The sequence below is a fragment of the Mustelus asterias genome, chromosome 9 (assembly GCF_964213995.1).
Source record: "Mustelus asterias chromosome 9, sMusAst1.hap1.1, whole genome shotgun sequence".
Lineage (NCBI taxonomy): Eukaryota > Metazoa > Chordata > Chondrichthyes > Carcharhiniformes > Triakidae > Mustelus > Mustelus asterias.
Window position 1 is genome coordinate 22,080,252 of NC_135809.1, and position 17,937 is coordinate 22,098,188.

At 44.2% G+C, this 17,937-nt stretch overlaps 1 protein-coding gene across 1 annotated transcript; it reads right to left on the bottom strand.

The window, feature by feature from the left end:
* Positions 1-6,489: 6,489 nt before the first annotated feature.
* myf5 (myogenic factor 5) lies at positions 6,490-12,538 on the bottom strand. Its single transcript, XM_078219796.1, has 3 exons — positions 12,050-12,538; positions 9,945-10,020; positions 6,490-7,188 (listed from the first exon to the last, which is right to left on the bottom strand). The coding sequence occupies exons 1-3, from the start codon at positions 12,536-12,538 to the stop codon at positions 7,004-7,006; spliced, it is 750 nt and encodes a 249-aa protein (XP_078075922.1). The 3' UTR covers positions 6,490-7,003.
* Positions 12,539-17,937: the final 5,399 nt, after the last annotated feature.

Genomic DNA, 17,937 nt, shown 5'->3' on the forward strand with positions numbered 1-17,937 from the left:
CCACAAGTTTTCAGAGCGCTGCTCCTTAATCAGATGAGTGGGAGTTCTGTTCACAGAACTGTTTGTGGCCACTTAACTTAAGGAGAGGGTGTCTCCCCCCCTTTCTCCTGAGATTTTTTTCAGGCTTCCCCCACGCCAGATAAATCCACCTGCCACCAGCCTAAAACTTTAGACTGGGTGAGAAATGGCCCTTAAGTGATTGTTAGTTGGCCACTTAAGAGCCTCAATTAGGGCAAGGGTGGCCTTCCTGTCCTAGGCCTTGCCCACCCCACTGTAAAATTGCTGCACAGGGCAGCTGGAAACCCAGATTAAATCTTCAATCTCACACTTCCCCTGCCTATAAACCCACAGGTGGGAGACTGTGAAATTCTGGCTATTAAACTGAGATCCTGTCAACCATGATCTCTGGTGAGTAATAAGGAAGAGCAGGAAATTCTCCAGATGTCGGGATCAATATTTCTTCACCAACCCGCACTCCAAATTTCATTGTCTATATTGCAGTTTAGGCATTTCCATGAGTCATGATATTGTTAAAATTCTTTATTCTCTTCAAATGAAATCATGTAGAAGCTTCAATGTTAATTTATAAAGATTGAAGGATAATCAGGAATAAAATTATCCTTTAGCTGCTTTTTTGTCACTGCAGGAGAGGGTGCTTTTATGTTTTTGATGGACTGAAAAATTGTACCCTTGCTATTCTTAATCAGCGAAAAATATACTGGATGTTGGAGGAAGGTAAATTTTGCTCAATGAATAAATTTCAGTGCGCCCGCCAGGTTCTGTTTCCCTGTTCTGTAATGTTGCCATTCTGTGTTTTGGAGCCTTCCATTAAATTGTTGCTCATTTGTGATGGTGGTGTTTGGTATGAGATATGTGGTTACATTGCGCCCAGGGTTTTCAGAATAATGCTGGCAAACTTTTTAATGTAAATAAAAGCAGACGGATTTGTCAGCTTTCTTTTTCAGGGGACCACCTGCAATGTTTTTATATTTAAGCTTAAAACATTTGTTTTACACCAGCTGCGCTTCTATGACCCGTGAAAAGTCAAAGCAATGTGTGCTTACATTCTCTGGGAGGTCTTGTACATAATATAAAGAGGCCAACCTGATAGACTGTTCATTTGATGCGGCTATGGCACAGATACCATGTGTAGTAACATATTGCCCTTACTGTGCGATTGAAGCCCCTTTATGTTGCTGTTCTGATTTTGAAAGTCCTCCTCTCCTCCATATGTCTACCATCAGCTCCTGTTCTTCAATTATCACTGGGTAGAATTCTGTACAGCTGGAGATTCCTGACCCACCAAAAAGTGGATTTAAATCGCTGCTGGAATGGGGCAAACTGGCACTTTTTTTTTCTAAGTATGACCTATAATGGGAGAATGAGGCATGTTCAGGAGGTTCCAATTTCACAAAGTGGAAATTGAAAAAATTGAATTAAAGCAGAGCACTACAACGTGCATCAAAAAGTAAATAATGCTTTAATGTTAATTGGTTGTTTACTGTCATTGGTTGACTAAGATTTAAAAAGTGCAGCCTCAATGCTCCTTTCATTCTAGTGACCCAGGATTAATTCTAAGGAGTGACGGACAATGAATGAGAAGAGGGATTGGTGATACACGCAGTGAATATATATAAATGATTTGGAGGAAAATGTAACTGGTTTGATTAGTAAGTTTGCGTACGACACAAAGGTTGGTGGATTTGCGGATAGCGATGAGCACCATCAGAGGATACAGCAGGATATAGATAGGTTGGAGACTTGGGCGGAGAGATGGCAGATGGAGTTTAATCCGGACAAATGTGAGGCAATGCATTTTGGAAGGCCTAATGCAGATAGGAAATATACAGCAAATGACAGAACCCTTAAGAGTATTGTAAGGCAAAGGGATCTGGGTGTACTGGTACACAGGTCACTGAAAGTGGCAATGCAGGTGGAGAAGGTAGTCAAGAAGGCATACGGCATACTTGCCTTCATCGGCCAGAGCATTGAGTTTAAAAATTGGCAAGTCATGTTGCAGCTTTATAGAACCTTAGTTAGGCCGCATTTGGAATATAGTATTCAATTCTGGTCGCCACAATACCAGAAGGATGTGGAGGCTTTGGAGAGGGTACAGAAAAGATTTACCAGGATGTTGCCTGGTATGGAGGGCATTAGCTATGAGGAGAGGTTGGAGAAACTTGGTTTGTTCTCACTGGAACGACGGAAGTTGAGGGACGACCTGATAGAAGTCTACAAGATTATGAGAGACGTGGACAGAATGGATAGTCAGAAGCTTTTTCCCAGGGTGGAAGAGTCAATTACTAGGGGGCACAGGTTTAAGATGCGAGGGGCAAGGTTTAAAGGAGATGTACGAGGCAGATTTTTACACAGAGTGTAGTGGGTGCCTGGAACTAGTTGCCGGGGGAGGTAGTGGAAGCGGATACGGTAGTGACTTTTAAGGGGCATCTTGACAAATACATGAATAGGATGGGAATAGAGGGATATGGTCACCGGAAGGGTAGGGGGTTTTAGTTAAGTCGGGCAGCATGGTCGGTGCAGGCTTGGAGGGCTGAAGGGCCTGTTCCTGTGCTGTAATTTTCTTTGTTCTTTGTTCTTTGAAGCCCAATCCTCAAGTAACGTGGGAATTATAATAAACTCCTTTTGACTTTCAAAAATTCATTCTTGGGATGAGGGTGTTGCTGACTAGGCCAGCCTTTATTGCCCATCCTTGATTGCCCTCGAGAAAGTGGTGGCGAGTTGCCTCGTGAACCACTGCAATCCATGTGGGTACACCCACCATTCTGTTAAAGTGGGATCTTCAAGGATTTAACCCAGTGACAGTGAAGGAACAGTAATAGATTTCCAAGTCAGGATGGTGGGGAGAGCATCCAGGTGGTCATGTTCCCATATGTTTGCTATCCTTGTCCTTCTAGATGTAGTTTTTCTATGTTCTATTAGGTAAGTCTATATATAGGCCTAGGTAGGTAGGGACATGACCAGCGCAACTTGTGGGCCGAAGGGCCTGTTTGTGCTGTAGTTTTTTTTCTAAGTTCTATGTTCTAGTGGCCGTGAGTTTAGAAGATGCTGTCCAAAGAGGCTTGGTGAATTCCGGCAGTCCATCTCATAGATGATACACAATGCTACTTCTGTGCATTGATGATAACGGTGAATCTTTCCTTGGTATTCTGAACCTTCTTCATGATGATTTAAACAACACAACTTAAATTCGTATAGCATGTTTAATATAATGAATTGTCCCAAGGTGCTTCATAGCAGTATTATCAAACAAAGTAGGACTTCCAGCCACGTAAGGAGATATTAGGTCAGATGACCTAGTATCAAAGAAATTGGTTTTAAGGCCTGTCTTAAAGGAGGGAAGCAAAGTAAGGAGACAGGGAGGTGTAGGGAGGGAATTCCTGAGCTTGGGACTTAGACAACTGAAGCCAAGGCCATAGTGGAGCAATGATAATTACCAATACACAAGAGGCCAGAATTAGAGAAGCACAGATTTCTCAGAAGGCTCTGGACTGGATTAGGCAGGAATTGGTGGATGTTGATTGGGAGAGGATGTTCGAGGGTAAGTCCGCGTCTGGCATGTGGGAGTCTTTTAAGGAACTATTGATAAGGCTGCAGGATAGGCATGTGCCTGTAAAAAGGAAAGATAGGAAAGGTAGGATTCGAGAGCCGTGGATAACCAGGGAAATTGAGGATCTGATTAAAATGAAAAGGGAGGCGTACGTTAAGTCCAGGCAACTGAAAACAGATGGAGCTCTGGAGGAATACAGAGAGAGTAGGAAAGATCTCAAACGGGGAGTTAGAAGGGCAAAAAGAGGGCACGAGATGTTCTTGGCAGGCAGGATTAAGGAGAATCCTAAGGCATTCTATTCATACATTAGGAACAAAAGAGTTGTCAGGGAGAAAATCGGACCTCTCAGGGACAAAGGAGGGGAATTATGCTTAGAACCCAAGGGAATAGGGGAGATCCTAAATGAATACTTTGCATCGGTATTCACGAAGGAGAGGGGCGTGTTAACCGGGAGTGTCTCGGAGGGAGGTGTTGACCCGTTAGAGAAAATCTCCATTACGAGAGAGGAAGTGTTAGGTTTTTTAGGGAACATTAAAACTGACAAAGCCCCAGGGCCTGATGGCATCTATCCTCGACTGCTCAGGGAGACGAGAGAGGAAATTGCTGGGCCTCTGACGGAAATCTTTGTCGCTTCTTTGGACACGGGTGAGGTCCCTGAGGATTGGAGGATAGCGAATGTGGTCCCGTTGTTTAAGAAGGGTAGCAGGGATAACCCAGGAAATTATAGGCCGGTGAGCTTGACGTCCGTGGTAGGGAAGTTGTTGGAGAGGATTCTTAGAGACAGGATGTATGTGCATTTAGAACGGAACAATCTCATTAGTGACAGACAGCATGGTTTTGTAAGAGGGAGGTCGTGCCTTACAAATTTGGTGGAGTTTTTTGAGGAAGTGACAAAAACGGTTGATGAAGGAAGGGCCGTGGATGTCGTCTATATGGATTTCAGTAAGGCATTTGACAAAGTCCCACATGGCAGGTTGGTTAAGAAGGTTAAGGCTCATGGGATACAAGGAGAAGTGGCTCGATGGGTGGAGAACTGGCTTGGCCATAGGAGACAGAGGGTAGTGGTCGAAGGGTCTTTTTCCGGCTGGAGGTCTGTGACCAGTGGTGTTCCGCAGGGCTCTGTACTGGGACCTCTGCTATTTGTGATATATATAAATGATTTGGAAGAAGGTGTAACTGGTGTAATCAGCAAGTTTGCGGATGACACAAAGATGGCTGGAATTGCGGATAGCGAAGAGCATTGTCGGGCAATACAGCAGGATATAGATAGGCTGGAAAATTGGGCGGAGAGGTGGCAGATGGAATTTAATCTGGATAAATGCGAAGTGATGCATTTTGGAAGAAATAATGTAGGGAGGAGTTATGCAATAAATGGCAGAGTCATCAGGAGTATAGAAACACAGAGGGACCTAGGTGTGCAAGTCCACAAATCCTTGAAGGTGGCAACACAGGTGGAGAAGGTGGTGAAGAAGGCATATGGTATGCTTGCCTTTATAGGATGGGGTATAGAGTATAAAAGCTGGAGTCTGATGATGCAGCTGTATAGAACGCTGGTTAGGCCACATTTGGAGTACTGCGTCCAGTTCTGGTCGCCGCACTACCAGAAGGACGTGGAGGCATTGGAGAGAGTGCAGAGAAGGTTTACCAGGATGTTGCCTGGTATGGAGGGTCTTAGCTATGAGGAGAGATTGGGTAGACTGGGGTTGTTCTCCTTGGAAAGACGGAGAATGAGGGGAGATCTAATAGAGGTGTACAAGATTATGAAGGGTATAGATAGGGTGAACAGTGGGAAGCTTTTTCCCAGGTCGGAGGTGACGATCACGAGGGGTCACGGGCTCAAGCTGAGAGGGGCGAAGTATAACTCAGACATCAGAGGGACGTTTTTTACACAGAGGGTGGTGGGGGCCTGGAATGCGCTGCCAAGTAGGGTGGTGGAGGCAGGCACGCTGACATCGTTTAAGACTTACCTGGATAGTCACATGAGCAGCCTGGGAATGGAGGGATACAAACGATTGGTCTAGTTGGACCAAGGAGCGGCACAGGCTTGGAGGGCCGAAGGGCCTGTTTCCTGTGCTGTACTGTTCTTTGTTCTTTGTTCTTTGGAAGAGATACAAAGATAGGGAGGCACGAGACTATGAAAAGATTAGAAAGCAATGGTGAGAATTTTGAAATCATGACACTGCCTGACTGGGAGACAAATGTAGGTCAAGGAGCAGAGGGGTTATAGGTGAGTGGGTCTTGTTCGAAGTTAAGAAACAGGCAGCAGAGTTGTGGATAATCTCAAATACACGGAAGGTAGAATGTTGAAGACCAGCTAGACGTGCTTTGGAATAATCAAAACTGGAGATGAGTTTCAGTAGATGAGGTGAGATAGGAGTGAATCATAGAATCCCTACAATGCAGAAGGAGGCCATTTAGTCCATCAAGCCTGCACCAACCACAATCTCACCTAGGCCCTATCCCTGTAACCCACATATTTACCCCTCTAAACCCCCCAGCCATCTTGGGACACGAAGGGGCCATTTAACATGGCCAATCAACTTAACCCACACATCTTTGGACTGTGGGAGGAAACCTGAGCACCTGGAGGAAACCCATGCAGACACAAGGAGAATGTGCAAACTCCACACAGACAGCCCCCCGAGGCTGGAATTTAATCTGGGTACCTGGTGCTGTGAGGCAGCAATGCTAACCACTGTGCCACCATGGCTGGACATAATCACAGGTGGTCTTGGTGATGGCCCCATAATAAGATTAGAAGCTCGTCAAATATAACACCAGGGTTGCAAAAGACTAACTTAGCCTCATACTGTTGCCATGGAGAAGGATGGAGTCTTAAGCTTGGATTCTAGTTAATATGTACACTTGCTAATGGCCTATATTTATTGATGGTAGTTGATGAAATGCAATCAAGGCAATTTATAGTCAAGAGATTCAGACATCGATTTATTTAAGAAACTGGCTCACTCAATAAAAAGAAAGACCTTTATGTCAAAAAAGGCGACACGAAATCTCTCAAGAAATTTGATATTTCTTCAAACAAGATATACTGTTTAGAATTGTCTTCTGATGAAAAGTAGAAGGTTTGCCTAACTCTTGTTCTTACTGAAATTAATTCCTAAACTCTTATTGCAAGTGAATCATTCTTGTAGTAATATTAACAATGTAACATGATTATTCCTTTGCACAGCTAGACATTTGGAAGAAAAAAGTGAAAATTACGAGTTTTATAAAAGGTCTTTGGCATTTTATTTAATTCTTAAATACAATTATTTTGTTGTTGACTAATGAATATTATGCTATTTACAAATATACAATAGAATGTGGTCTAACTTATTGAACAACTGAACAACATTATTGAATGACTGAAGCTTTGAAGCCATTGTGGTGTTTTGCGGTGGAATCGTCCATTCTGAAGGCTTGCAGCTTGAGTGTTTAAAGAACATGATAGACTGGCTGGCTGGGAGTGGTGGGCTGTGAGGAATCGCTGGTGGGTGGGGATATGGTCCTTCCATCCTGGCCTGAAAGAGGGCAATGGTCGGGGGATGGTGAAATCCGCTCCACTATGTTGGACAGGTAGTCCAAACTGGAAACAGCAAGGCCTCGGCTACTGGAGCATACTATAGAAAAAAAGAAATGGATTGAGTAGTAGCAAAATATGCAAGTCTTATCTAGTATGTGAATAATAAGTATGTAATAGAACCATAGAAATTTACATCACAGAAGAAATAAATGGATCATCATTTCTGAAAGATTTTTCAAAAAGCTCTCCAAACCATATCTCAACAGTTCCTGTCTCATTCTACACAAAAAAGGACTTGCATTCATATAGTGTCTTCATTTGTGTCAAAAGTGCTTGACAGCCAATGAAATATTTTAATAGTAAAGCCATTGTTGTAATGTAGGAAAGGTGGCAACCAATTCACTCACAGCAAGCTCCCACAAACAGCAAGGTGTTAATGACAGGTAAACTGTTGATGGAGGGATAAATATTAGCCTGGACAGCAGGGACTACTCCCTGCTCTTCTTCTAGGAAGTGCCAAGGGATTAAACCAGAGAAGACAAATGGGGCCTTCATTGAATATCTCATCCCAAAGATGGTGCCTCTAACAGTATAGCATGGGCAGCAAGGTGGCATTGTGTTAGTACTGCTCCCTCACAGCGCCACAGACCCGAGTTCAATTCCAGCCTTGGGTGATTGTCTGCATGGAGTTTGCACGTTCTCCCATGTCTGCGTGGGTTTCCTCTGGGTGCTCCAGTTTCCTCCCACAGTCCAAAGATGTGCAGGTTGAGTTGTTTGGCCATGTTAAGTTGCCCTTTAGTGTCAGGGTGATTAGCAGGGTAAATATGTAGGGTTATGGGGATAGGGCCTGGGGGAGAGTTGTTGGTGCAGACTCAATGGGCCGAATTGCCTCCTTCTGCCCTATAGGAATTCTCTGATTCCTTCAGTACTGCACTAGAGCAGGATTGGGATTTGAACGCAGAACTTTCTGTTTTAGAGGCAAGGATGCTGTCAAATGAGCAATGGCTGACACACTGCCCCAGATCTTACTCTGGTTCCAATCTATACCTAGTCTCTCTCTCTCTCTTTTCAGTTATCATGGCCTCAGAGGGCACTGGCGGCCATGGACTCTTCCATGAGTTGGCCAATATTTCTGCTTTGCAAGGTTTGTTGCTGCATTCTGCAGGTGCCTGACTAGGAATATCTCCCACTCTTACTGTCTGCCACAGGTGCATGTCAGAAGGATTTATAAATTGATATTCAACCTAATTTGCCTCATTATGAGTGCACCTTCTTTGGCCATCAAGAACTGGGGTGGGACTGGAACCTGGAGCTTCTGGCTACTTACTGTGTCACAATATCTTTCTTATGTCCAATATTTCCTAAGATACAATAATCTATATTCCAACAAATTCTTGTGGTAAAATTGCTTGGAAAGTCAATTCTCCTAACCTCTCTCCTCAGTCAGTCATCATTTTAAATGAATGACCATTCCTCACTGACTCCCGAACCATAGAAAACAATGTTCCCTCTTTGCTCCAACTTTCTTTTTTTTAAAACTTCATTAAATCTTCTCTTTACCGCTAGATCCTAACAACACAAGGTTCCCTTAATGAGTTTCTTATTTTCAGCACCATTCTGCTGAATCTAATGTGTATAGCTCTAATACTTTTACATGTTAACTGTAGTTCAGTAGTAGCGCCCTTACCTCAGAGCCAGAAGATGTGGTTCAATGTTCACTCCAAAGGCTTGAGCAACAATTCAAATGCTGAAGCTCCATTGCGGCACTGGGCATGAACTGCACGAACACAAGTGCTGTCTTTTGGATCAGTTGTTAAATGGAAGCCACATCTGGTGCCCGAGATGAACATAAAAGATTCCCTGACACTATTTCAAAGAGCGGGGGGAGTTCTCCCTCGCGGCGTGGCTAATGTTTATCCCACAACCAACATCACTGAAACAAATTATCTGGTCATTATTGCATTACTGTGGACACATTTGCCGAGACATTTTCTACCTCATAACAGTGAGTCCATTTCAAAGGTACTTCCGAATGTTTTAAAGGGAGTTTTATAAATGCAAGGATATCCACTTTCCCCCCTCCTATTTATAATTGGGCACCCAAAATTGTTCCCATGTTGATTGTAGACATCCGAATGTTTTAAAGGGAGTTTTATAAATGCAAGGATATTCACTTTTTTCCTCCCCTATTTATAGTTGGGCACCCAAAACTGTTCCCATTAGCCTAACTCTGGACTAACCAGTATCTTGCATTAACATATCATTAACTGTTTTCTCTACACTGCCATTTATAATCCTTTAAATGTTGATGGTTTTTATGTGGATAATCTATACGATTCAAATATGTTTAACGTGAGTAAAGTGTTTCTTTAAAAAAAAGTCAAATTAAGATAGATCAGATTCGCTGCCCCTTCAGAGAAACCTGCTGTCTAATATCCACAGTAATGCAATAACGTGTTTGTCAACGTTATCTCAAACTTTCATTTAAGAAGTGGAAGAATTCGTTGCACTGTTTATACTTCTGTTTGGAAATACTGCACTAATGACCGCAAACACTGAGTATCTTGTTGTTGCTACTTTAAAATGGGGGCGGCGGGGGGTTGAAACCATAAGGTGACATTTCGACCATAGTTTAGGAAGCCGTCGACTATTAAAATATTGAAATATGGTTTCAGATTCCTGCATCCGCAGTAACTTGCTTTTATTATTCATTGAAATATTCCTATCTGGCTTCTTAACTGGAAATTCTCGAGTTTTGTTTTTCACGGGTCGCGCCTTAAGAGGCAAGGTATAATGTCGTCAGTTTCAAGGTAGATTTGCGATGAACTGTAAAATGAGAGCAATAAAACGTACCATTTTGTAATTCCGAACAGTAAACTCGGTCAAAACTGATGTTCCTTCTAGACCAGACTGGGCTGTTACATCCCATCTACAAACAAAAAACACACACACAAGAAAAGCACAACTAAATTTTAAAAAGACTCCAAACATTTTAGTTAACCGTTGAAACAGATTCGCCGTAACAAATGACTTTATACTGTATACGTCAGGAGAGTTGAATGAGTAAAACAATGATTGCCGCTGGACGGAAACAAGCCCATCTGCCGATTAGACATAGTTGGTTTCTTTGCCACACCATGATTTTCTCACAAAGTATGAGGTATGTCTGCACAGAAATGTGCATTGTGTTATCCATGGAGAATGAATTGCATGTCTATGCAGTTAACGGAAGCTACATGCATTGTGCCAGGTCAGATTTTCCCCATACTAAATTCGTATTAAAGCCTTGGCTCCCATAGTCAGTGAACGTAGCCCTGGAAGAATGTTTCACTGGTTGTTGTTTCAAATAACAGGAGCCTTCAGCTTGCCGCTGTTTTTCGGGCTCCCGTGGATAGCAGAGGTGGGAAAGTCATCATCCCGCATCCAAAGAGATCAATGTGTGTGGCAGCAACTTTTTTTTCCCCTCTCCCCCCCCCCCCCCCCCCCCCCACCACCACTGAAGTGGCGAGCAGCAGCACTCGGTCACACATAATGAGACCCAGGCGCCACCTAAATCAAATAGGCCGCAGAGAACATTTCACCCAATTTCCAGCAAGTGCTAATGAAGTTGTTTAACTTTAGCTCCTCTTGTCTCCCAAGTTAGTTAAGGGAAAAGGAAAGGACATTCGACAACTGTAGGATGCAACAATCCACCCCCACCCACCCACCATTGCCCCCTTGTATCAAAGTGAGCACTTAGGCACTCCACACGAGTTTAATATGTGGATAAGGGTCAGTGTGATCGGGGTTGTTGGGCAGTTGGATATTATTGGGGGGGGGGGGGGGGGGGAGAGTTAGGGCAAATCAGTGCACTGATAAGTGAAAGGAAAGCTTGGACCTATTGCACCTGAATAAACAGAGATGTTAGATTCTTGATGCTGGCTTGGATCCTCTTTTGGGTAACATTAGGGTGATCTGTTTAAAGCCACCGCGTCGCTTATTTGAAAAATATTTTGATAACTGACTCCACTAGCTGGTCCACAAATATTTAAGGTCGTGAAGTGTTTGATAAAAATCAATCCCTTCTCTCCTCAAGATATAATGTGACATGGAGCGCAGCTCTGTAACCGCTGAGACCCATTATTAATATGATTTCATTCGGGGGAGCCGGTGAGTTGGTTAGTCCACACCCTGTACTAACGGAGATGGCACCGTGTAAAACAAAAGAATAAAAAGAAAGGCCAAACTCTACCCCCCCCCCTTCCCTTTCTTAAACACCGTTCACAAATCTTTATAGGAATGGGGGAAATAGTCACCAAGTGCAAACTTCAGGCTTGCTTTGATGATGGGGCGGAACAGCTTCTTGCGAACAGGTTTGTAATCGATATTTACCAGCTCGCGGAGATCAGGTTTTCTTGCGGAAAACTTTACGGGCAAGTATTTTATTCTTATGAAGGGGTTACCAGAACCACGTGATCTCGACTTGCACCAGTTATTCAAAGAAATACACTGATCTAATGTAAGGAGCACGCTACATGTTAACCGCCAGTGCGGACCGGGTGTATTGATGACAGAAAAGGTCGTCCGAGAGACATATAGACTAGATCATAAAGGGTTCTGAACCAGACCTGGACACTCTCTCTCACTCATCTTCCACAGATGTGCGGGTTGGGTGGATTGGCCATGGTAAATTGCCCCTTAGTGTCAGGAGGATTAAAGTTTTTAAAGTTTATTAGTGTCACAAGTAGGCTTACATTAACACTGCAATGAAGTTACTGAGAAAGCAGGATAAATACATGAGGTTCGGGGGATAGGGCCTGGGTGGGATTGTTGGCGGTGCAGGCTGGATGGGCCGAATGGCCTCCCTCTGCACTGTAGGAATTCTATAATTAACACAAAGTTTATGCTGTGTATTTTGCAATAGTAGAAAGGCACATTGATTATAGGAGGGGATACGGATTGAAGAAATCACTGCTTACCATTTCGTCCGAGCAGTTGGATGTGGGGCTCCCTGGCTCTGAACTGACATGGTCGGGGAGGTTGTAATAGTTTGCCACCTGCTCCCTGAGCAGTTCCTGGAGGCTCTCGATGTAACTGATAGCGTTCCTCAGTATCTCCACTTTCGGCAGCCGCTGGTTGGGGTTGGAGCTGGTGCACCTCTTCAGGGTCTCGAACGCCTGGTTGACTTTCTTCAGCCTCCTCCTCTCCCTCATGGTGGCCGCCTTCCTCCTGTCGCTGCTGGAGCTTTTCCGTTTGCAGGCTTTGCAAGCCCAGAGGAGGCAGTGACCAGCCTGGTGGTGGCCGCTCGGAGCCTTCACGTGTTTCTCCTCCTCGGCTCCGCGGGACTCCGGTTTGCCCTCCCGAAACACAAAGTCATCCGTGCAGTCCGCCTCTCCGGGCGACGAGAGGCAGGAATGATCATAAAACAGGTCGGACGGGGAAAAGAGGCAGTCGACCATGATATCCATGCGGCACTGGTGGCGAATCACTCGGCTGAAATGCAGAACTGGCCCCAAGCGTTGGGTACAATGAAACCAGGCAATTGGAGTTCAAAGACAAATATCGGTTAGTGTCAAAGCAAAGAGCCTTGAGTTTACACTGAAGAGCTCTTTATATACACACCATGAGGTCGGTCACACGGCTACCATCCAGTCCTTCCCCCTATCCATTAACCCTAGATCCGTCCCATGGGGGGGTGGGGGGGACTTCATTAACCCTTGTGGGCTCGGCAAGATCTCCCACAACACAGGCAAAAATATTCCGCAACAAGGAATCAGTCGGATTAAAAACAGAAAATGCTGGATTAAACTCAGCGGGTCTGGCAGCATCTGTGGAGAAAAACAAGACTTAAGTCCCTCTGACCCTTCGACAGAACTCAGCGAGTCCCGTTGAAAACTCATGAAGGAACTCGCTTCAAACCCAGGGTAACAATTGCTTAACCAATAAATAAATCATTACCTCCTGTGTTTTAGTAGATTTAGATTAAAGGGTGAAAAATGCCAATAGTTATGTAAATATGGGCATGGCCACCCATTGCTGAAATGTGCAAGTTGCTTAATGGACCAAAATAATGTTTCAGGCAGTAACGATTGAGGTTTTATTCCCGTCCCTCCCCAGCTCATTCATTTCTGTTCAAACGAAACGATGCTGGACTGGCTTGCTTAGTGAATACAGTGTAGAATCTGTCTTGTTCAGTACCAGATAACATAACTCATAATCAGTGGTGACTATTGCAATATAGAGTTTAAAGTTTATGTATTAGAATCATAGAATCCCTACAGTGCAGAAGGAGGCCATTGGGCCCATCGAGTCTGCACCAACCACAATCCCACCCAAACCCTACCCCCACATATTTTACCCGCTAATCCCTCTAACCTACGCATCTCAGGACTCTAAGGGGCAATTTTTAACCTGGCCAATCAACCTAACCCGCACATCTTTGGACTGTGGGAGGAAACCGGAGCACCCGAGAAAACCCACGCAGACACGGGGAGAACGTGCAGCTTCCGCACAGACAGTGACCCAAGCCGGGAATTGAACTCGGGTCCCTGGTGCTGTGAGGGAGCATTGCCACCATGCTGCCCCGTGCCACCCCCAAACATCAAAGGATGTTCTGAGAGTATGGTGTCCTGTATATTCATCACAGTGGATCATCGCAGCAATATTGCCGCTGGATACATTTGCCTCTTCCAATTCTGTCTGTCGGAGCAATAACATTTCACTCGGGACAAACTTTGGTGAATTTCAGCATTTGAAATTAAATCAGCCGGGGGTCATTGCTGAATGCGAGTTCGGTCTTTTAATTTCAGAAATTCGCGGGCATTCATTTCGAATTGTTGCAATGACTGAATTTATAAAATTCTGGGGGTGGGAGGGGGAGCGGGTGGAGACTCTGCAGTGAAACACACTAAGAGGCGGTGGCGTTTCTTTTCCATCCAGAATGTGTTTCCATTAACAGGGCAGTCTTCTGTAAAACGGCCAATTGCTTCTCAGGCTGCAGAGTGTAAAACAGCGCTTTCACTGCTCCTCGGGGCTGGATCATTTTATGGTTGAAAAACATTCGCACCGTTACAGATGCGGCCCAGCTGCGCCTCCAGCAGCAGCCCCCCCTTCAAAGGTGCAAGATTCTTTCGCACCAAAGTGTGGGGGCAAATTCACACAGCGGCGGTGACCAAGCTTGGCCAAAAGTTTGAACGGGTCAGGGGAACCCTTAAGGGCTCATCAGGGTTCTTAATGAGGCGTATTAGTGAGTGTTTCTCAGATTAGGAGCAGGTTAAGTGAAACCCAAAAGCCTTATTCAGTGGGAGATCGCCACTTGAGAACAATATCGCTTTATTTGTTTAACCTTCTGTGGGATTTGCTGCTCCGGTTTATTTTCATTCTTCCTTATCTAAGTTTAAACGCGCCATTGCGAAAACAAACTATTTGTTGGCACTCCATTCCGTAAGGGATATTGGAGAAGCAGGCAAAACTCATATGAAATGAGGGAACAGAAGACCCCCCCCCCCCAAAAAAAAAAGCTCACCAAGTAAGTATTAAAACGCATTCAAAGTTGTTGATGTTAAATGGCCCCTTAGCCTGTTGGAAAGTAATTAGCTTCTTTGTAAAATAAGGTTGTGCTGCATCTTTTGGGTGACACTTTGGAACTCCGTGGGGACATGTAACGGTGGTTTTAAAGGAAGCACCACTTTACTGCAGCTACTTGGTATGTTTTTCGAAGGAAGTTATCAAAACATCCAAAACCAAGCAAGCAATGATCACAGAACAGCGAGAGTCAACACATAAGGTACAAGACCAATAGGGTGTTGAAGAAACTGACTCCTGCCCTTTGTTGAGTGGAGGAATTGAGGTGCTGAATGTCCCACCGAAAGACCCCCAACAAACACAAGCCTTCAATCGTAGCTGGACAGGAGGATCAAACCCCTCCAATCTACCCAAGGTTTCAATACCGTAAGCAATCAAAAAATAACACAGCAATCAAAAAATAACGCAGCCTTTCTGTAAAAATAAATGCCCTTAAAATCGATAGCCCATACTTTGTTGTCCATTGCTATTGGCGGCAAGTTAATGTGATTTTCTTTTATTCGTTCACGGGGTAGAATCTTAGAATCCCTACAGTGCAGAAGGAGACCATTCGGCCCATCGAGCCTGCACCGCCCACAATCCCACCCTATCCCCATGCATTTACGCTAGCTGGTCCCCCTGACACTAAGGGGCAATTTCGAATGGCCAATCCACCTAACCCACACATCTTTGGATGTGGGCAGTAGCTGGCTGGGTCAGCATTTAATGCCCATCCCTGAGGGTACTTAAGAGTCAACCACATTTCTGTAGGTCTGGAGTTACTTACAGGCCAGACCAGGTAAGGGCAGCAGATTTTCTTCCCTGCAGGACATTCCGTGAACCAAATGTGTTTTTGACAATTTTTTAAATTTATTAGTTAGAAGTAGGCTTACATTAACACTTCAATTAAATTACTGTGAAAATCCCCTAGTCACCACATTCCAGCGCCTGTTTGAGTACACTGAGGGAGAATTTAGCATGGCTAATACACCTAGCCAGCACGTTTTTCGGACTGTGGGAGGAAAACGGAGCACCCCGAGGAAACCCACGCAGACACGAGGAGAACGTGCAAACTCCACACAGACAGTGACCCAAACCGGGAATCAAACCCGGATCCCTGGCGCTGTGAGGCAGCAGTGCTAACCACTGTGCCGCACTTGACTTTTAATCCCAATTTTTAATTCTCTGCTGTGGTGGGTTTCGAACCCGGGCCCCAAGTATTATCCTGGGTCTGTGGATTACTAGCCCAGTAACAATACCTCCACATTATGGAAGCATAGAAAAGAAGATGCCATTCAGCCCATCATGTCTGTTCTGATTCAAAAAGAAACTAGCCGCTCGTTTTAAGCCTACTTTCCCGCAACAGGTCTATAGCCTTGCAGGTTACAGCACTTCACGTGCAGACCCAGGTACATATTGTATGAGTTGAGCGTTTCAGCCTCAATCACCAATTTAAGCAGTAAATTCCAGACACCTATCATTGCAGAGATAACAAATTTCTGGCAGCATTTACTAATTGTGTGTTTACTTATTTTATTTTTAAGCATTCTGATCCCCACCACTGAAATTAAATTGGTGTTAGGCAATTATATTCCATATTTATAATTGAATTATAATTCTAAAATAGGCTGCACACAGTCCCTGTGAAATTCTGAGTGTCTCGAAGTATATTCAGACTTTGTTTTGCCTCAATCGAACCCAATTTAAACAATTTTCTTGGAACTGATTGCTACAGTCTGCAATTATTTGCACGCTGATTGCAAGTTACATACAAGTTACTGCAGAGTGCACGTTCAGACCTGCATGGGGACAGTAGCCAGCTTTGTAATACATCTGTCAGAACGTTTGAACACTTGTCTTTGCGACCTTTACCATGTCTCCGAACTACTCGCATGCCTGCCACTTCCCCATTCAATACTTCACTGGGACTGTGTGGAAAGACTGGATTTTTGCTCTTCCAATGGCCTTCCAAGATAGATCAAGTGAGTTTCTTTTCCAAGACTAAGGAGAAATTTTCCTGCATTTTCCTTTTTGGAAGGGTGAGGTAGTTGATGCCATCTGCCGAATGTACAGGCATCATATTTTTATGCTGACCGATGAACCGTTTGCGGAAGTGCGTTGTTTTTTATTTGTGCACTAAATCAGTTAAAATACAGCCCATAAATCATGTGAACAACACATGTAACTGGAGCTGGATTCTCACTGTACACCAAGCGGACTTGTGCAGCGGCCAATGTGACCCTACATTGATTCACCGGCGCTAACGGACAACCGCTGAATACTCTCAGAGCTCTGAGAGAGGCTCATCCAGACTAGAAACGTTAGCTTTATTCTCTCTCCATAGCTGTCAGAGCCTGCTGAGATTTTCCAGCATTTTCTGTTTTTGTAATCTCTGAATGGTGTGGACAGTGAAATTATGAAGATATAATATTAGTTTAATAAGGTATTTTGTTACGAAGGATTATGGTGGGAGGATGCCTGTGGCAGATGTGAGCCAGCCAATCACCTAGAATATGAATTGGTGAAAAGAAAGATATCCAATATTCTGGCAGCACCGTGGTTAGCACTGCTGCCTCACAGCGCCCAGGGACCCAGGTTCAATTCCGGCTCGGGTTACTATCTGGCAGAGTCTGCACATTCTCCCTGTATCTGTGTGGGTTTCCTCTAGGTGCTCTGGTTTCCTCCCATAGTCTAAAAGATGTGCTGATTAGGTGCATTGGCCATGCTAAATTCTCCCTCGGTGTACCCAAACAGGTACCCGAGTGCAGCCACTAGGGGATTTTCACAGTAACTTCATTGCAGTGTTAATGTAAGCCTATTTGTGACACTAATAAATAAACTTTTACTTTTCATGGATAATATTTAAATATCAATATGCATAATGACTTTATCTCATTCAAGGTTCCCACACAATGGAGTACGGTGCATTAGTTTGGCCCACAGTTTAGCAATGGTGAACTCATTGACTTGTGGCCTGTGGGTTTATGTGGTAAATGCGATGGAAGTGGTCGAGTCCGCCACCAACGTTTGAATATACTGTCTGAAAACTAAGTCTGACATCGAAATGGCAGTGTTCTGTTTGTTGTTACTGCGACTGCTTAATTGCTTCTTTAACCACCAAGGCTTCAGGTTTGTGATAGACCATCTTTGGTCATTTCATGAAATAATCAGGACTAAGCTGTGTTTTGAAATAAAAATAAATACTCCCTTTTGAATGAAATATTAAAGATTAGATTGTGAAAATGAGACCTTGGATCTTTCTTTAAACACTGCGGTCGAGAAGATAAGATCTCCAACTCCAATC

What these genes read in the sequence shown, in the direction of transcription:
- myf5 (XM_078219796.1), bottom strand. Translation starts at nt 12,538, where the DNA reads ATGGATATCATGGTCGACTGCCTCTTTTCCCCGTCCGACCTGTTTTAT. An exon ending in CCAACTGCTCGGACGAAATG is followed by an intron (nt 10,021 to 12,049) that starts GTAAGCAGTGAT and finishes TTTTGTTTGTAG; the next exon opens with ATGGGATGTAACAGCCCAGT. An exon ending in CTGTTCGGAATTACAAAATG is followed by an intron (nt 7,189 to 9,944) that starts GTACGTTTTATT and finishes TTTTTTCTATAG; the next exon opens with TATGCTCCAGTAGCCGAGGC.